Source organism: Magnolia sinica, chromosome 11 (assembly GCF_029962835.1).
Source record: "Magnolia sinica isolate HGM2019 chromosome 11, MsV1, whole genome shotgun sequence".
NCBI lineage: Eukaryota > Viridiplantae > Streptophyta > Magnoliopsida > Magnoliales > Magnoliaceae > Magnolia > Magnolia sinica.
In genome coordinates, this window is record NC_080583.1 from 159,028 (window position 1) to 177,158 (window position 18,131).

An 18,131-nucleotide genomic window follows, 5' to 3' on the forward strand; every position below is an offset into this window, starting at 1 on the left:
AACAAAATCTAGCTAGCGTCAGGAACTCGGCACCTAGCGCTCTATCTCTGATCCATTTGTAGTCCCAAAACCTGATCCCCCTCCAAATCGAACCCAATACTATCTAGCAACCTCCTTTCACAACATTGACGCCCTGCATGGATGAGTCATCTACTCTCTTTTGTGTTGAACCTCCATAACTACTTGCCTAGCAATACAAAATTCATGTGCTCCAACTTCCTCACACCTGCACCCCATTCCTCATATGATTTACACACATCTCTTCCTAGTTGAGGAAATGAAACTTTTGTTTTACCTCAGCTCCTTACCATAGAAAGTCTCATCTCAGTCTCTCCAACCTTTCCAAGATAGACTTCAGACACTTAAAGAGATAAACAATAGATGCAACAGATGCTTTCAAAACTCAAAATCCCCGACAATTGAAACGACAAAAAAGGCTAAGATCTTGTTTGCAGAATGAGCTTCTTATGTAAAAGACTCAACAAATTGTGATATTTCCTCTATGATGGGGGTGTAATTTTTGTTTCGTATCTTTTCTTTGTTCTTACTGCCATCTTGGTGCCTTTTCTTTCAATGAAAATATCAGTACCTTTGAAAAAAAAGAGAGATTTCAACCATCTTTAACGAATAGAAGATCAAGGCCAAATTTGGAGAAAGTTGGAAAAATAGGTTTAAAAAAATTTCCTTGCTACAAATGTATTAATTCAACATTATATTATGAAATGGACCAAATCTTGCTAGATTTGTATTTGATTTGGCTGTGTTTGTATAATTTTTCAAATTTGTCTTTTTAATTTTTTTTTTTCCAATTATTATTATTTTTTTTTGTAAATATTTTGAGTGTAAATTGTTAAAGTACATGTATGGAGTGTAGATCTATACATGCATGGATTAAATCAGTTTTTTTCATCTCTCTCTTTTTTTTCTTTTCTTTTTTGTTTTTTTTGTTTTTTTGTTTTTTGGTATTGTTGGTAATTTCGAGCTACTTTTGGGATGAATAATGATGTTAAAAAAATGTCAAATTTCTTCAAGGATGTCAAATGCTTAGGGGTATACATTAGTGGTATGAATCCATGGATTCAATGAATTTCAGCCTGTTTTGCGGGCATTGTAATGGTTCCAAATTGGCTTAACACTATTCACCTGAATTTAATTTTAACTTTTCTTCAGACTCGAGGGAAATGATGTCAAATGGATAGGGATATGAATGGTGGGATGAGTTCCACATATTGTATGAATTTCAGGGCATTTTCGGGGCATTCGTTTGCTCTAATTGTGCCAACACTATTCATCCGAATTTAACTTCTATTTTTTCCTCAAATCTAATTTGAATTTAGAATATTAAATACTTGAGTTTTGAAGTTAGGCCTCTCAGGTTAATATTATCAGGCAGTCCAGGATAAAATTCTTACCAAAAAATGGCTCATTACACCATCTTGAACTTGTTCAAAACCATAAAAGAATACATATTTGGAGTCTCTCATTTTGCTGATTTTTCTTGTATTTTTTCACATTTTTTTTCTCAAAAAAAATCGACCATTACAGCCCATAATTTTTATTGAATACCTTGCCTGTAGACCAAAATCACAAAGATCGGACAATCCTCACTATGCGAAAAATTGTCACATAGGACTTCTAACTGATTGCGATTTTTGTATGGTTAGGGTTTACCTGTTAAACTTTCTAAACCTATTCATGGTTTTCCTCAATGAATGAATGGCTCGGATCATTATACACTGCCACATGTAAAAGTCCAAGGATGAAAATTTCACCTTCCCAGTTGGATTGGATATCTTTGTGTGTTAGATAATGATAATTCTGGCTGTGGTCCTACTTCCATGTTGTTGAAGCCCCCCCTCCTCAAAAAAAAAGAAAAGAAAAGGAAGACAAAAACACATGACATGGGCATTTGATCCCTCAATCTCAATGTTGAAACAGAGTGTCTATTAGTGAGCCATGGAGCCGGACCCATGTTGCAGAAATTACAGCCGCTTGTATCTTGGTCTTTCTTTCTGAATGATACTTGTAAAATTTTTAGGATCAATGCTCTGTATTGAGATTCTTCTTTTGTCTTGAATGCTCATTGTTGACATTCTTGTTTCGTCCTAATTGCTTATTAATATCACTGTCTGCCTTTATCAACTGTTGACTTTAGAACTTGGCTATTCGTTAGGCCATTGATAAAGTATGATAATTTATTCTTTTGGGAGCTTATCTAAGTATTTGATGTTGACAGGAGGAGCAAATGGAAAATGAGGCGATGACGAACGACGATGTTTTGGGTGATGCAATACCTTATGATCAGCAAGATGCCATGCGAAAATTCTGCTATCATTCACTTAAAATGCCAATAGGAGTGCGCCCTTCGACAACTTAGAATTTTTCTTTGAGAAGTGAATTGTGCTCTTTTCCAAATTTGTTATTCGTTTAAATTAGTTGGACTAAACTAGGGTATGTGGAATGCAATTTTAAGTAACAATAGGAATGAGAACAGGGAATTAGTTAAGATTGCTGATGTAGAAGTACCCCAAAATGACCATTTTGAATATCTTGGTTCAATAATCATCAACAGAGGGATTGAAAAGTATGTTGCTCATAGAATTAGCTGGGTGGATGAATTGGAGATGTGCCTTTGGAGTTTTATGTTATCCCCATATACCAATCAAACTGAAGGGTAGATTTTATAGGATACCTATATGACCAGCCATGCTTTATGGGACAATGTTGGAAGACAAGGAACAACATATTCACAGGGTGAGTGTAGCTAGCATGAGGATGTTGAGATGGATGAGTGGCAAGATGAGGAGTTAGAGATGAATGTGTTCGATAAAACTTTGGAGTCGCACTAATAGGTAATAAGATGAGGGAAAGTAGGCTTGGATAGTTTGGCCATGTGAAATGGAGACTAAGAACTGCACGTTTGGGAGGGAGTTGATTCAAGTTGAAGGCTCTAAAAGGGAAAAAGTGGAAGGCCCAAAAGGACATGGATGGAGGTAGTAAGAAAAGATTTAGTGACCTAGGTTTGACTGAGGATATGGTCCTTGATAGAGTGGATTGGTGGAACAGAGTTCATGTAGCCCACCCCAATTAGTTGGACAAGGCTCAGATGATGATGATTCATTTAAATATAATGTGCAGTAGCAACTCTATACTTCATGGATTTTCCTATTAGAAAGAATCCTGTGATTCTTTATTAAGTTTCATGTTATTACGAAACTTTGACTTGACTTCTAACTTTAGTGTCATTGTCTCATTGCGTCATCGTTGCTATATCCAAATCATTTTAGACTTGGTGCATTCTAATTTCTAAATAGACGATTCTTGATTATTTGTTTTACTCTTTTGTGGGACAAATGCTTATTGTTTAAATACTATGTGATATTACATTCTATGTTCATTAGATCTAACTTGTAATTTTTTATCCCTTGGTTTACAGGCGAAAGGATACTCAGTCTTTCCAGGATCACACCCAGTTTCTCTAAACAGGTCTATACTACTCGCATCCCTCATTCACCAATGAGCATAGGGAGATATTTTTTACCTATTAATAAAACAAAAAAGTGCGTGAACAGAAGATCTGTTCCATCTCTGCTTCATTGGGATTGCCTCTCACATTGTTCAATTACATCAAGCGGTTACGAGGAGTTCAATGATACACATCTTTTGAGATTTATCCAAAAAAAGAAAGAAAGAAAAAAAAGAAGTTAGACATGCCTTTTGAGATATGCTGTTGCCGCTTGTGTTTGAATTTCTATACATGTCTGGATTTGATGTTAAAACTTGGAATAGCCTACAGAATATCTGACTTGACAAATATTACTAATACATTTGGTATACAAGGATAAAATTATGACATAATAGCACAACTGTGAAACATGTGATTCAAGCTGGATGATAAACATCATCAATCTATGTACCCGGCTGGGGTTTGGGCAAATGGCTAACGCAATAAGTTTGCTCCCCACAGACACGAGTTCGATTCCCCTCCCCGTGATTTACTCAATGCACATGGTTTGCGGGTGATTATGTGCATCCGCAGTGAATAGTCTTGCCTTAATAAGAGGTGGGGACCAAAAAAAAAAAAACATCAATATATGAAGCTTGTTCCATTGAATACATTCCTCTTTTAAATGTCATTCTATTTTGAATTTGTCATGGTTGAGATATACGGAGAGAAAATCACTATGTCTGATATAAGCTATTGAGTATGTTATAATCCTTTCATATGTTCACGCACTTCGACATAGATGGATCGAAAGTCTGGTTAAAGAAAATTTCCCATGTTGCTTTGTTATATGATTAGATTTGAAAACCTTAAACCCTAGCATTTGAGTATTTATATTCTAAAATCAATCAATTTTGAAAGAGCCATTATAATTTATACAATGCTCTGAATGTGATGGATTTTATCACTGAATTTCAAAATAGTGGCTGTATTTCTAGTGATTTGGGGGCTTCTTTTATAGCTCTCATCCCCAAATCCCCAGGAGTGAACTCCTTATTTGATTTCAGAACAATTAGTCTCATAGGCGCCCCGTTACAAAATTTTAGTGAAAGTTCTTGCTAATCGGCTAAAAGGAGTTTTAGGCAAGATAATATCCGACAATCAAAGCGCTTTCATCCCTGGTAGACAGATTATTAACAGCGCCCTTATCGCAGCTGAGTGCTTGGATTCGCATCACAGATTTGGCACAAAGGGTCTCCTGTTCAAACTCGATATCGAAAAAGCTTATGATCACGTCAGCTGGTCTTTCCTCAATTACATGTTGGGGTGCATGGGCCTTGGTATCAAGTGGATTAGTTGTCTAGGGGAATGTGTTCGGTCAGCGCACTACTCAGTCCTCCTCAACGGCTCCCCCCAAAGGCTTTTTCAGAGGTTCTAGAGGTTTACGACAAGGCGATCCGTTATCTCCTTTCCTATTCTTAATAGTAGCTGCTCAATCATCCTTTGTTTTGAGGCAGTCTCGGGCCTAAAAGTCAACCTAGCTAAGTCAAAGATCTTGGGGATCAAATATGGAAGAAGCAGAAATAGACAGTTTTGCTGAATTGTTTCAATGCCCTAAAGGTAAGCTGCCCTCTACTTTCGTTGGCCTCCCTTTATGTATCGGAAAGATTCCAAAAAGTTCTTAGGACAAGGTGATAGAAAGGTTCGGGAAGTATCTCGCTACCAAGGCCTTGTAAACTGAAGAATCTTTGGGAGGTCGGCTCACGTTGATAAACTCAGCCCTATCTAGCCTTCCGCTATACTTCATATATGTTTATAAATGCCCAGCATCAGTTTTGAAAACTTTGGAAAGACTTGGAAGAAATTTCCTGTGGCATGGTAAAGAGGAAAAGAAAATCCATTTGATCGAATGGAAGGAAGTCTATAAGCACATCGATGAAGGGGGCGCAGGGGTGAAAGATTTAAAAATCATGAATTCGGCTCTTCTTGGAAAATGGACTTGGAGGTTGGGTACGGAAGATGATTCGTTATGGAACTCCCTTATTAAAAGCAAATACAGGAAATTAGAGGGTGGATGGTGGACCAAAGAATCTTCGGTTTACAAAGCCTCGGTCATTTGGAGGGGCATCCTGTCCTCCAAAAGGGAGGTTCTCAAAGGGATCAGCATCGCCATTGGTAATGGAAACAAAACTCGTTTTTGGGAAGACATTTGGTTGGGGGACTCCACCCTGATGGATGAGTTCCCTAATATTTTCCATCTTGTGCCAAATCGATCTATCATGATGGCTGATTGTTATTATAGTCATGGGGATAATGGTTCTTTGAACATCAACTGCAGAAGAAATTTACAAGATTGGGAGATTGAAGAATTTGCGGGTCTCCTCAATTGTATTTCCAGCCTCCATCTTGACAAAACTCAAAAAGATAAGATCTTATGGAGACACGACAGTTCTAAATCATTCACAGTCAAATCTCTCTATCAATCCATAGCCGCATCCTCTCCAGAGAAGGACAACCACATATTCGGTAAAATCTGGAAGTTCAAAGTGCCTCCAAAGATATCGGTCTTCGACTGGTTAGTCGGAAAGAAGAAAGTCTTAACCGTTGAGAATTTAAGGAAGAGGGGCATGTATATAACAAACATTTGCCTTTGCTGCATGGCTGATGAGGAATCGGTAGATCATCTATTCGTTCACTGCCTGTTCTTTGGTCAAGTGTGGTCCGCTCTTTTCAGCTCCTTCAACATTGCGTGGTGCTTCCCTTCCTCTACCGACAGCGTAATCAAAGCTTGGCTAGGCCCAAAATTGGGAAAACAGAACATGATTTCTTGGAGGATGGGTCTGTTGGCTGTTTGGTGGTCAATATGGGAAGAAAGAAATGGGAGATGTTTTCTAGGATCCTCTAAATCCCCGAATTCTATCATTTTGAGAGTCCAGTATTTCCTAGCCGACTGGGGCCTGTTTTATCCTATTTCTTAGCTTGTTTTGTGTTTTGTTTTGGAGGTTGTTTCTCCCGCTACCTCAGCGGGAGCTTCCCTCTTTTTTTTGTACTTCGATCATTTTTCTAATATACCTTCGTCACTTTTCAAAAAAATAATAATAAATTATATAACGCTCTGGCTGATAATTTATACAGTACACTCAGGTTTTCAGTTTGTAAAAGTGGGTCTCATGTTTCAATGATTGGCCTTAACTTGGATGGCTCATGCACAAAAAATCCCCAGGTTGGGAAATCCTAGCTATGGATTGGTCAGACTTTTTTGTTGAGTGTCAGCCATTGTTGTATTTTTATTTTTATTTTCGCCGTCTTTTCATCTATCAATTACACCCAAGGTATTCTGTAATGGTAATGGTGGCCGTAACCATCATTACCTTCACGATACAGATTGTAATGGTCATTACGGCCCCCTGTAACGGTTGTTACGGTCTCTCTCTCTCTCTCTCTCTATTAAAAAAATCCTGAAAAACTTGTATCGGCCCCATAATGAGCTGTTATGGGGCCATTACAATCTTTACGGGGGGTGTAACGGGCTGTTACGGGGTTTGTAACGGCCTTTAGGGGTCATTTTATCTGTAACGGCCGTTACAACCTTTACGACCCCGTAATGTTAACAGTTGTCACCGTTACCTTTACGTAACTGCCTTTACGATACACCATGGTTATACCACCTTTCGAATTGTTCGGATTTTTCCATCAAGGAATTTTTTTTTGTGCATTGGCCATTGACAGTGGGGCACATCATATCAATTATTTGGGTCACTGAAAGATGCGCTGATTCCTCATTTTCACTCTTATTATTACTAAAATTGCATGCCATATGCTTTGTTTTAGTCCGACCAATTTCGAATCATTTAGATTCTAAAGCATCCCTCCATAAATCTCTCTATGTTTACACCCTCCCTCTCATCAATCAAAACTGTCATCTAGGGACCCTATCTATGCTTTCTTTAAGTCAATAAAGACCATGTGGAGATCCTCCTCTCCTATATTTCTCCATCAATTGTCTATGTATCAAAATAGCGTCAGCAGTAGACCTCCCAGTCATGAAAGCAAACTGATTTTCTAATACATTTGTCTCACTGGCAGAGATTTTTAACCTTTTTCGTCTGCAGTGATGCCAGGTTTTATTGGGGTTTTCATGATGCTTTCTTTAAGTCAATAAAGACCATGCGAAGATCCTCCTCTCCTATGTTTCTCCATCAATTGTCTATGTAGCAAAATAGCTTCAGCAGTAGACCTCCCAGTCATGAAAGCAAACTGATTTTCTGATACATTTGTCCCTCTGGCAGAGATTTTTTACCTTTTTCGTCTGGAGTGATGCCAGGTTTTATTGGGGTTTTCATGATGCGCGGGACACAGAGTTCAGGGGTAGGAGGAAGAGTCCGTTATGGAAATAAGGGCAGCTAGTGAATCTGTGGGTAGGATGGAAGGATCATAATAAAAGGACTTCCTATTACATTTCTAAACAGGTAGAAAAGGTCTTGCTTTATTTTCCTAGGAATGCAACAGCCTGGGCCAAAGGGGTCTACACCCTGGCAATTTGTATTTATGTGGAATCAAGGATTTGTAGGGTTTCAATGGGTGACAACAATGGCTGCTGACTCCTCCTCATCTCCCTTTGTCTTTCGTCTGTTGAGACTTTATTTCTCTCTCTAGTTTCTTTGCTTTTAAATAAACTTCGATCATTCAACAAAGAAAAGAAAAGAAAACTAGTTGACACCCTGATCTTAAATGCACTTTGTGATGTGCCACATGGAATTGCTACTGAAATGTTTTTCTTTTGGCCTAACAACCGAAATTCCAGAATTTGGATTTTGCATTTTATTATTAGTCATTGTATAATCTGGTTTCCTTTTTAAAAAAATTATTTAATTTGATTAGAAAAAAATAGACAATTTTTTTGGGAGTCCCTAAGCTTTTATAAGTGTATCTTCAATCAGGAACCAAGCTTTTTTGTTTATTACAAAGATTTCAATTTGGCCTAGCATTGTGAGTCTGTGACTGATGATGACTTGTTATGATATTGTATTACATTGGTGCATGATTCCGTGTCTCTGTGTTGATAAAAAAAAATTGATTTGTGTTTTTTTTTTCAGTAGTAATTCATCATATTTTTGCCTCATTAAAGGTGGAATTGGCATTGCGGGATGAATAATCTACTTCGAATTTGGTTCTCATGTTTCTTTGTAATAATGCATAATGCAGGGAAAATCTGCAACTCCTGAGACAGCGGTATTACTATGCTACATGGAAAGCTGATGGAACACGATACATGATGCTTATCACATGGGATGGGTGTTATCTTATTGACAGAAATTTTTGTTTTCGAAGGGTTCAATTGCGGTTTCCTATGAAGCATTCAAGTGAGGTTTGTATGCATCCATGGCGGAATTTTGGTAGTTACTTATCTCCTCCTCCTCCTCCTCCTAGCGTCGTAAATTGAGACTTGTTTTCTTCAAGCGCTACTCATAAGCTGACCTAGTGTTTTTGTTTTTAAGGGTCTAAATGAGAGGACACATAATTTAACATTACTTGATGGTGAGATGGTAATCGACACCCTACCTACTACACAGAAGCAGGAGAGAAGATACCTGATTTATGATCTAATGGCACTTAATGCGCAGTCTATCATAGAGGTTAGATATACAAAAAATGTAAATTGAAGTTATATGTTGCTTTTGTTACAGTTAATCTACATTTTTCTGACATGGGGTTTATTTTTTTCAAAATGAAAGATGTATCCTTGTAGTTATGAGCAGAAAAGGATCTTTGGCTCTTCTGTTCTATGTTCCTAGAACTAGGATAGACTTTTAGTTGTTTAACATATAGAAGATAAGAATTTTGCAAAGATAACCTTGTTGAAATGCGTTTCTCTTAAAGATCTACAAATTTAATAGATTGTCAAGGGATTTTGTTCCCGTGGGGCATCTTGTAGCACTCAGGCTTTTTCATGTTGTTGCTAGCTAGTCTACATGATGAATTCAGGGTCCTTTAATGCACACGCGGAAACTCACACAGGGCAAAACAATTAATGTGGAACCATAGTTATGGGGAAAACTTGTATGGGAAGCATGCTTCCTAGAACATGCAACAGTGACTAGAAAAGATTCTAGAATACATTTAGTAGAAACAAGAAAATTGTTTCTTAGATTGAACAAACTTGTTTCCTGAGCTGTTTAAAAAATGAAACTGATTCCCTGGAAATAGGATGTGTTGAGAGAATTAAAAGAAAGGTTTCCAGTTGGAGGAGGCATACCTCTTCCCACCACCAGGCCACACGTCCTCTTCCCATCACCAAGAGGAAAACAAATCCCCTCCCTAAACTTAATTGCCAAGCAAGAAACTGCCTTCTACCCCCTAAAGCCCAGTATAATAAAGATTTCTTTACCCACCATCTTCCTTCCTGACACCCGTACTTGCTTACAATAAACTCTCTCCACAAGCTCCCCTCTTCTGATTCGAGCATCCACAAGCATTTTCCCAACAATGCAAGGATCATCTTTTCCAAATCCGTTATCTTCCATATGGTTTGAAAACCTCTTCCCATTTCAATGAGTGATATTTTTGCTTCTCTTCAATGCTTTGTCCCAAGAAATACCATCTCAACCTCTCCAACCTGATCCAAAAGAGATTTGGACACCTAAAATGGGACATGAAGTACAATGACGAATTTTACTGAGCTGCTTTTATTAGTGTTAGTCGGCCACCCAACGAAGATACCGACTCCGCCATCTTGTCAACTTCCTTTCTACCCTTTCAATTACCTTATCCCACAAGTGCTTTGTTGGTTTACCAATGCAAAGAGGGAGACTGAGTTATGATGAGGGTAAAGACCCCATGCCACACCTAAAAACCTCCGCCAATCACAACACCTTTTCCTTGGACACGCGAACACCTAATAAGTTTGCTCTAAATAATATTAACCTTCAATCCCGAAACTACTTCAAAACATCACAGTTTCTCTCAAATTATCCATTATATCTACATCTACATTGCAAAAAGGGATGTTGTCCTTGGCGAACTGAATATGAGAAATCTGAAGAGCTGCGTTCTCCACCCCTAAACCCATGAATAAGGCCCAGCTTTTATTGAGTGCTTCCACAACCACCACGAACAACAATGAGGAGAGAGGGTCTCCCTGTCGAATGTCTCTTGATTCCTTGAAGAAGCCTTTAGGAGACCCATTGACCGAAATGGAGAATTTAACCAATCGAATGTACTCTTAGATCCATCATGTCCACTTTTGCCCACAACCCAACTGCCCTAGTATGCAAGAAGTCCCAATCAGCATGGCCATAAGTCTTCTCAATATCCAACTTGCAAACATACCCTTCTTTTCCTTGTGCCAAGAATCGATGCATTCATGGGCTATAAGTGCACTATCCAAAATCTTCTACCCACAACAATCTACTTACCAAAAAACCTGAAAAAAAAAACCATAGGGAAGCCATCCCGGGCCTTACCTTCCCCAAAGACTCCACCATTGCTTTAACTTCCTCCTGCTAAACAGCCTCTCAAGTCTCAAGCAATTCGGCTTCCTCATCAGAAATTTGACTAAACACCAGGTTGTCCAGCCGCGGCCCCTACCACCTTTTGCCCGGTTAGCAGATTTTTGTAAAACTGAACAATTGAGTTGCATACTTGGCTTTTATCCTCTTATCCTTTTACCATCTGTACTAAGACATTGTAATTTATATTATTCCTAGCTCAGGTGCTAACAATGCTATGAAAAAAATTCACGCTTTTGTTGCCCTCCTTAAGTCATGTGTTCTTGAATGTGGTCTCCATTTAATTTCTTTTTCCTTGAGGCGGTTCTTGTGCTCAAGAGATGATTTCACCCTCATTTCTTTCTCATCCTCCATTAGTTCCCTCTACTGTTTTAATATCAATGGCCTGAATCTATCATTCAACAGTTGAGATCCTAAATTAGAGATTATGGTTACTTTTGACTTTTGCCTATAAGTTGTAGGAAGAAGAGATCATTTTCAATGTAATTCTCGTCTTTTTGAAGTTGATACATGAGGTGGTTTATTTATTTATCCAGTTGAAGGCCTCATTATATTTCCTTTTTCATTCTCTTATTTGGATTTCTTCCACAGCATGTGCTGTTTTTCATTCATGTCTGCAACAGTGGTGTCTAAATATTTTAGAGTGAAAAGGTTGGGTACAAGGGTTATTCAACTTTTGTTTGTTGTCAATATTTTGTTGTTCCCTGACTGTGAAACTCCTTATCTTAGTAAAATACCATGGTTCCTGTTTGACATTCGACATTCGACCAGCAGCTGTGCCAGTCGAGATTCGAAAGCTAGTTTCAGATCAAATACTTTCCCCACCAATATGAGTTTTGACTTTTTGCACTTGCAAATGTTGAGTAATTGCTATGCAGCAGGAAAACTTTTGCTAGACTTTGGTTTAGGAGTTTTAGTAAGGTAGAAATCTAAATGATGGTTCTAGCTTTCTTCCCCACCACTACCAGTTTGACTTTTTGCACTTGCAAATGTTGAATAATTACAAGGCAGCAGGTAAACTTTGGCCAGATTTTGGTTTAGGAGTTTTAGAAGGCAGCAATCTAAATGATGTTGCTAGGACATCAAGATTTAAGAATGATTTATATTCCCGTTTTAGGGCATCTCTATCTCGGAAACACTCTGCAGATAATAACTTCTCTTGGCAATGGAACTGTACAGCGAAGATTTCTTCATGAGCTTTTTCTTTCTAATTCTTATCGCTGATTCAGATTCTAGTGGTGGCAGAGAAAATCGATCATTATTGCAGTTTTTTAGATCCTGTATCCTTAATTGTTCGAGCACTTGTTACATAGCTCAAGCAAAGAATTGACCCTAGGATTATCAGAGCAAATAAATTTAAGTAAAAGCAATATTGCAAACTTGGCGTGCCCAGGGTAATGTATAGAGCTACAAGTGGATATCTTTGGGAGTTCCTCTGCATCTTTTATCTTGCCAAAGATGCATTTATTTGTCATTCCCCTGTTCGATAGCATGCTTTTTCTGTTTCTCATTCTTTTTTTCTCTAATATTGAGCCCCAGCTCCAGTTGGATGATAAAATGTTCCTTTTATGCCAAACTCACATGCATTTTGAAGGTGACCTTCTAGGAGATGTTTGTCTTGATTATTTATTACCTTAATGTTATGTTGTGTATTACATACAGATCATGAGGTTTGATGATTGAATATTGATGCAGCTTCCCTTCTACGAAAGATGGAAACTACTTGAGAAAGAAGTGATCGAACCTCGAAATTATGAACGTTCAAATATTTTTCAAAGTAAAAATCCACATTACAGATATGACATGGAACCTTTCCGGGTAGGTAGAATGAGAATCATAGATGTGTTCTGCTGTGCTAGCCTATCTGTTGCCAACTGGAATCAGATTCTTTTTTTCTTCTTGAGAATTGTGTTTTTTAAATTAATTTCTTAGAGTTGATCAGGTTAGGAGGAAGGATTTCTGGTTGCTATCTACTGTTACGAAGCTTCTAAAGGAATTCATTCCAAAACTTCCACATGAAGCAGATGGTCTTATTTTTCAGGTATTATTGTTTTAAAAGAAACCATGAACATCTTAATTTCTTCCTTTTGAAACAATGAGCTCCTATTTTTTTTTGGCAAGCCATTTTGGTGGTTAACAAATCCATTTACATCTCCCTGCTTCAAGTAGATGGGAATGAATATGTGCACGGTACACACAGTCCTTTGATGTTTTACTATTGTAGTTTATAAATAATCTCCAGTGGAGTGCTCAAGGGGATCTCCATGGCTGATCTCCTTTGTCAATAAAGACCGCAGTTGTTGATGAATTTTGAATGCCCTCCAAAAGACTGTAGATTGCATGCCTCCTACAGGATGGTTAAAGCTCAATGTTGATGGTAGTTCCAAGGGCAATCCCGGTGCCATATGGTTTGTTTAAATACTCATTTTCTGGCCCAGTTGGTTTGGAAAATTCTAATTGAATGGAACTTTTGGTGATTAAGACTGGTGTGGAATTTTCTGATCAGTTGGATGGGTGTTTCTTGGTTGAGGGGAACCTGTGTAATGCTATAGCTTTTGGCCTTTGGAAAATGTACAGTTTCTTGGGGTCTCAGCTTTATTGTAAATGACCTTAGACTGTGCTTTCTTCATAAATATGTTTTTGTCATGTTCCTAGTGAGGCTAATTGTATGACCGACTCTCTTGCTAAGCGGGTTTCATGGATTCTCGTTTGTGTCAATGACCCCTATCCATTGCCTTCATGGATCTTTGTATATCCATCTCCTTCTTGAACAAATTTTATTATTATTATTATTTAAAAAAAAAAAAAAAAATTTGTAGTCCTGTAAGCTTAAAACATGAATATGCATCACATAGATCCTATCTTCTTACCAGGTAACAACGTACAGTTAATGCATTATTAGATTTTAGGATGAAGATCAATAACAGTGTACTATCATTAGATTGTATTGATAGTTCTCTTCTTCCAGGGCTGGGATGATCCATATGTTCCCCGCACCCATGAAGGCCTTCTGAAGTGGAAATATCCAGAAATGAACTCAGTTGATTTCCTGTTTGAGGTTTTTCTATTGACTTTCTATAGTTGTTCATCGATGTTGTTTTTGTTATTTTATGTTCTCTATAAAAATGTCCGTATATTACTGACTGGGGGTTTTCTATAAACATGTTCACTTGTTGACTTTTTGGGTTTCTAGACTCGATATTCCAGACAACTATTCATGCAACTAATATAAGAGATCCACTTGTTGGCAGGTGGGAGATGATAATTGTCAGTTGCTCTATCTTTTTGAAAGAGGAAAAAGGAGGCTAATGGAGGGGAACCGAGTTTTCTTTAAAGGTGGATAAACTGTTTTGTTTTTCGTATCTTGGCTGACATTAAATTTTTTGTTTTTGAATGGTGAAATTTTGTTGCAGCAGGCCGCAGCCAATGAATACAAGAAAAAACAAAAGAAACACAAAAAGGAAATTTATAACTGATGCCGACTGAGAGGAAAATGGGCAAGCACTTTTGACGCAACCGCTCAGTCCATTACATGCCTTTTAGCCCTATCAAAAACCTCCAATACCTGCTCCTCTCGATTTCTGAAGCAATGATTGTTCCTTTCTAGACATAGGAACTAGATTCCCGCCACTAAAGATAATTGCCAAACTTTTTTCCCTATTTTTCCTGAGCCTCCTCCATGCCGCATCAAGAAGAATTGACCAATGGACCTCAGCCAAACGCATGCCACTCCGAATAGTGAAGAAACATTCCCACGTCCTTGTCACGAATGAGCAATGAATAAATAGATGGTCCACCGATTCCTCATTGTGATAACACTAACACATTAATCAAATGTTTGGAAGGATCATCTTCCGCTTGCGAAGATTATTGACCGTTAACACCTTGTTGCAACCCATAAGCCAAGCAAAAGCAGCAACTTTCAGAGGAGCACCATAACACCAGACATGAGTAGACTGAATGACCCTGGCATTAGATCCTTCGCCACTAAGCATCTTGAAGAAGGATTTAATTATTTAACTGAGAATTTACTGGAATTCTCTGAGGGCTAGAACAACAAATCCAACTCTGATAGCACAGGATGCACTTTGTATAGAAGCTTCAACAAGGAGACCATATCCTCGACCATGGCATCATCTAAATTTCTTCTACACAGCGGGGCCCAAATAATCTCCTCCCCTTGTATACTGAAGCGACTCGCAACCAAGATATTCCCCTCTATCAAAAGCCTTGCTAGACGGGGAAGTGCCTCACACAAGTTTAGCTCGCCTACTCGAATATCCTCCCAAGACCTTATCTTCGAACCATTACCCAAAAGGAAGTGCACCCCTTCCCACACATTTCTCTTTAATGAAGCCACCGATTTCCAAACATGAGATGGCCTATACAATGGCATGTTGCCGATAGCAAAGGACAATAGTGAACAACTCCTCTGGTCTTGTTCCCTTATCTTTCATTTCTGTGATGCATTCATTTTATTTTTTATTTCCCTTATCTGCATTTTTCTTCTTCTTCATTGCATGTGGTCCATAAATGCAAGCTTGTATTGTGCTTAAATTATTATTATTATTATTATTTTTTCGTAAGTTTGGTTATGATGTTGTTTTGGAATCACTGATCAGTATGCTGCTAGAGCAGCAATTACTGCCCTGTTGGAATTGTCACTGATGTGCCCAAATATTTGTTTGGATATTCACATTTATCGTTAGAAGATTGATAGAGTATGGATGTGGAAACTTGATGTTCGTTTACCCTAATCCTAGCTCATTTTTCTTGCTTGGAGTTTCTGTGGGCAGAAAGCATTATATCGTGTGATTATATATGATAAATGAATGCACTGTTAAGTACATAAACCCTGTGACATCCACTCTTCTCTAAATTTGAATTATTTGGAATAAATGATTGGCTTTGGGTGTTTATTTCGGTGGAAGGACAAGTAATATCTTGGTACTTTGCCGGCAGCCAAAAATTGTAAATGTTGCAAAACTGAAAAGATCAAGATCTCATATGATAGTCGGCTTCTGGTTCCATCTTCATGGCCATTGTTTTATATGAAATGTCATTAAAGAGAGTTCGTTCTTTAAACCTCTGGTGAAAACTACATTCTTCCATCTCTTGCAGCATCATTGCTATCGTTGCCATTATTATGGTAACCCAAGATCTCATCCTTTCAAAAAATTATGGGCCTAAACTTGCAGATGTATCAGACTACTCAGTATATTCAGGGAAGATCATTGAGTGCTCTTGGGATCAAGAACAGCAGTACTGGATATGCATGCGAGTCAGGACGGATAAAGCAACCCCCAATGAATTCAACACCTACCTGAAGGTAATGTCTTCTCTTCGTGAGGTTTTTGTTCTCCCATGACAGGAACACAGGCATGTATAGTTTGTTTATATGCTGACACTGAGTTACCATTCAAAAGAAATAAAAAATAAAAATTGATAGTTATCGACATTAAATAAATAGCATGAAAAATGGGAAGAAAAGATTCTACATTGATGAAGCTGCTTCTCGAGAACAGGTAATGCGAAGCATCAAGGACAACATCACAGGGGACATTTTGCTGAATGAAATTCACGAAATTGTGTCCCTGCCCATGTATGCTGATAGGATCCGAAATGATAGCAAAGCCCACATGAAACAACAGCATCCAATTTCAGGGCGCCGAAAGTGATTTTCTACAGTGTCTGGAGGAGCTTGTGAGGAACCAGCACCAGAAAAAAGCACACAAAAGAGCATAACTTATTCCTCAGCTGATTTCAATATAGCTGGCGTCACTGCTATCAGTAGGTGAACACGTTGCCGAGAAATATATCATGTAACTAGTAGTACAGGTGATGCCCTCTTTATGCATGGAGTCGTTCTCGTGCTGTATTGATGGTGCAACTCGGTACGAATCATCTTCTAGACACTGGCCATGTATCTTTCCCAATATTGCTATGTAAATTAGTATTTTCCAGAAAAAAGATGAGTATTTCCTTTTTCTTTTCGTTTTTTGGGTGCTCGCATTTTCCTTTCATCTAATGTTGCTTCAGAAGAATGGAGGCTTTGGAATGCCTGCATTGGACTCAAACAACTACTGTGCCTTCTTTTTCTTCCATTGGGGTGGAGTGTGTTCCATTTCCCAGTGTGCTTGCGAGCTCGTTGGTGCAGGGCAAGGCCCCATCTGATATGAGCCAGCTTAAGCCCCACCTTTATTAGTGAGTCACATGTTGGATCACTTACCTAAAGCAATGTGCTCTTTGCTAACAGAGAAGATGGTTTATGCACAGGCATGGAAATTTTATGCATGGTAGATATTTGACGAGTACAAATTAACCCATACAAACTGTGGCCTTAGATTAAGATGGATCTTGAACGGAAATATATAGATTTCATTTTCTAGCTGGTCGATTGTTGGATATTTAATGGACACCTAGTGAAATTCAATGGGCCAAAATAAATGCTTATTAATCAGTTACAAATGCCAGATCGATCTGAATTTTGGAAGCTAGCCTATCTAATGTCAGTTTAGGCAAATCGGATGGTTTGATTGAGCTAAATCAATCTGAGTTCTGGAAGCCTGCCTACCTAACGTGGGTATGGTTTGATTGAGCTAGTGTATTACATGTGTGCAATTTTAAGTGCTTCAATATCAACCATCACATTGCCAGAGTATCAAGTACATCTTGTCATCCCTCCCGTCTGGCAAGAACGAAACTGCAAAACGCTCTTGATGTGCATTACTTGTGCCATATACGCTAGTGTGCGTAATTTCTTAGTGTCATGGCAAACCAATCAATTTCCCCGTCTATGTTTAAAGGAGGGACTTACCTGGCCCCAAGTGTAGTGCCACACCAAGCTTATTTCCCTGCTTGTGTGCAAGATCTGGACTGTTTATCAGGTGTGCCCTGCGGCAGCAGTCCTCTATGAGATCCAACCAGCTCATCATGTTGGTTTCATCGTCTTCAAATCATCAGGTGGGTGTGACGAGCTGGTGGCTGCATTTCACATTTGATATCGCAATATTCTTACATATAGAATCTATAGGGTGGGTCGTGCAATTTCTGTGCCATGGAATCTATAGGGTGGGTCGTGCACAATGAATGCCATTGAATTATGCGTGCCCTGTCACCACACGGGATCACAGTGAGACGCAACTGGTACACCACTCAAGAAGTCCCACTTGCTCGCT

The 18,131-nt window shown here is 38.5% G+C and overlaps 1 protein-coding gene across 2 annotated transcripts in view; it reads left to right on the top strand.

The window, feature by feature from the left end:
* The window catches only part of LOC131218487 (uncharacterized), a 47,881-nt gene extending 30,935 nt beyond the window's left edge, over positions 1-16,946 (top strand). For both annotated transcript variants that reach the window (XM_058213040.1, XM_058213041.1), the window contains exons 9-18: positions 2,237-2,356; positions 3,437-3,486; positions 8,651-8,813; positions 8,944-9,081; positions 12,649-12,771; positions 12,896-12,994; positions 13,922-14,011; positions 14,205-14,289; positions 16,152-16,282; positions 16,479-16,946. In XM_058213040.1, coding sequence (XP_058069023.1) covers positions 2,237-2,356; positions 3,437-3,486; positions 8,651-8,813; positions 8,944-9,081; positions 12,649-12,771; positions 12,896-12,994; positions 13,922-14,011; positions 14,205-14,289; positions 16,152-16,282; positions 16,479-16,631 — 1,152 coding nt within the window. In that variant the 3' untranslated portion in view covers positions 16,632-16,946. The remainder of the gene's footprint in view (positions 1-2,236; positions 2,357-3,436; positions 3,487-8,650; positions 8,814-8,943; positions 9,082-12,648; positions 12,772-12,895; positions 12,995-13,921; positions 14,012-14,204; positions 14,290-16,151; positions 16,283-16,478) is intronic.
* The last annotated feature ends 1,185 nt before the right edge of the window (positions 16,947-18,131 follow it).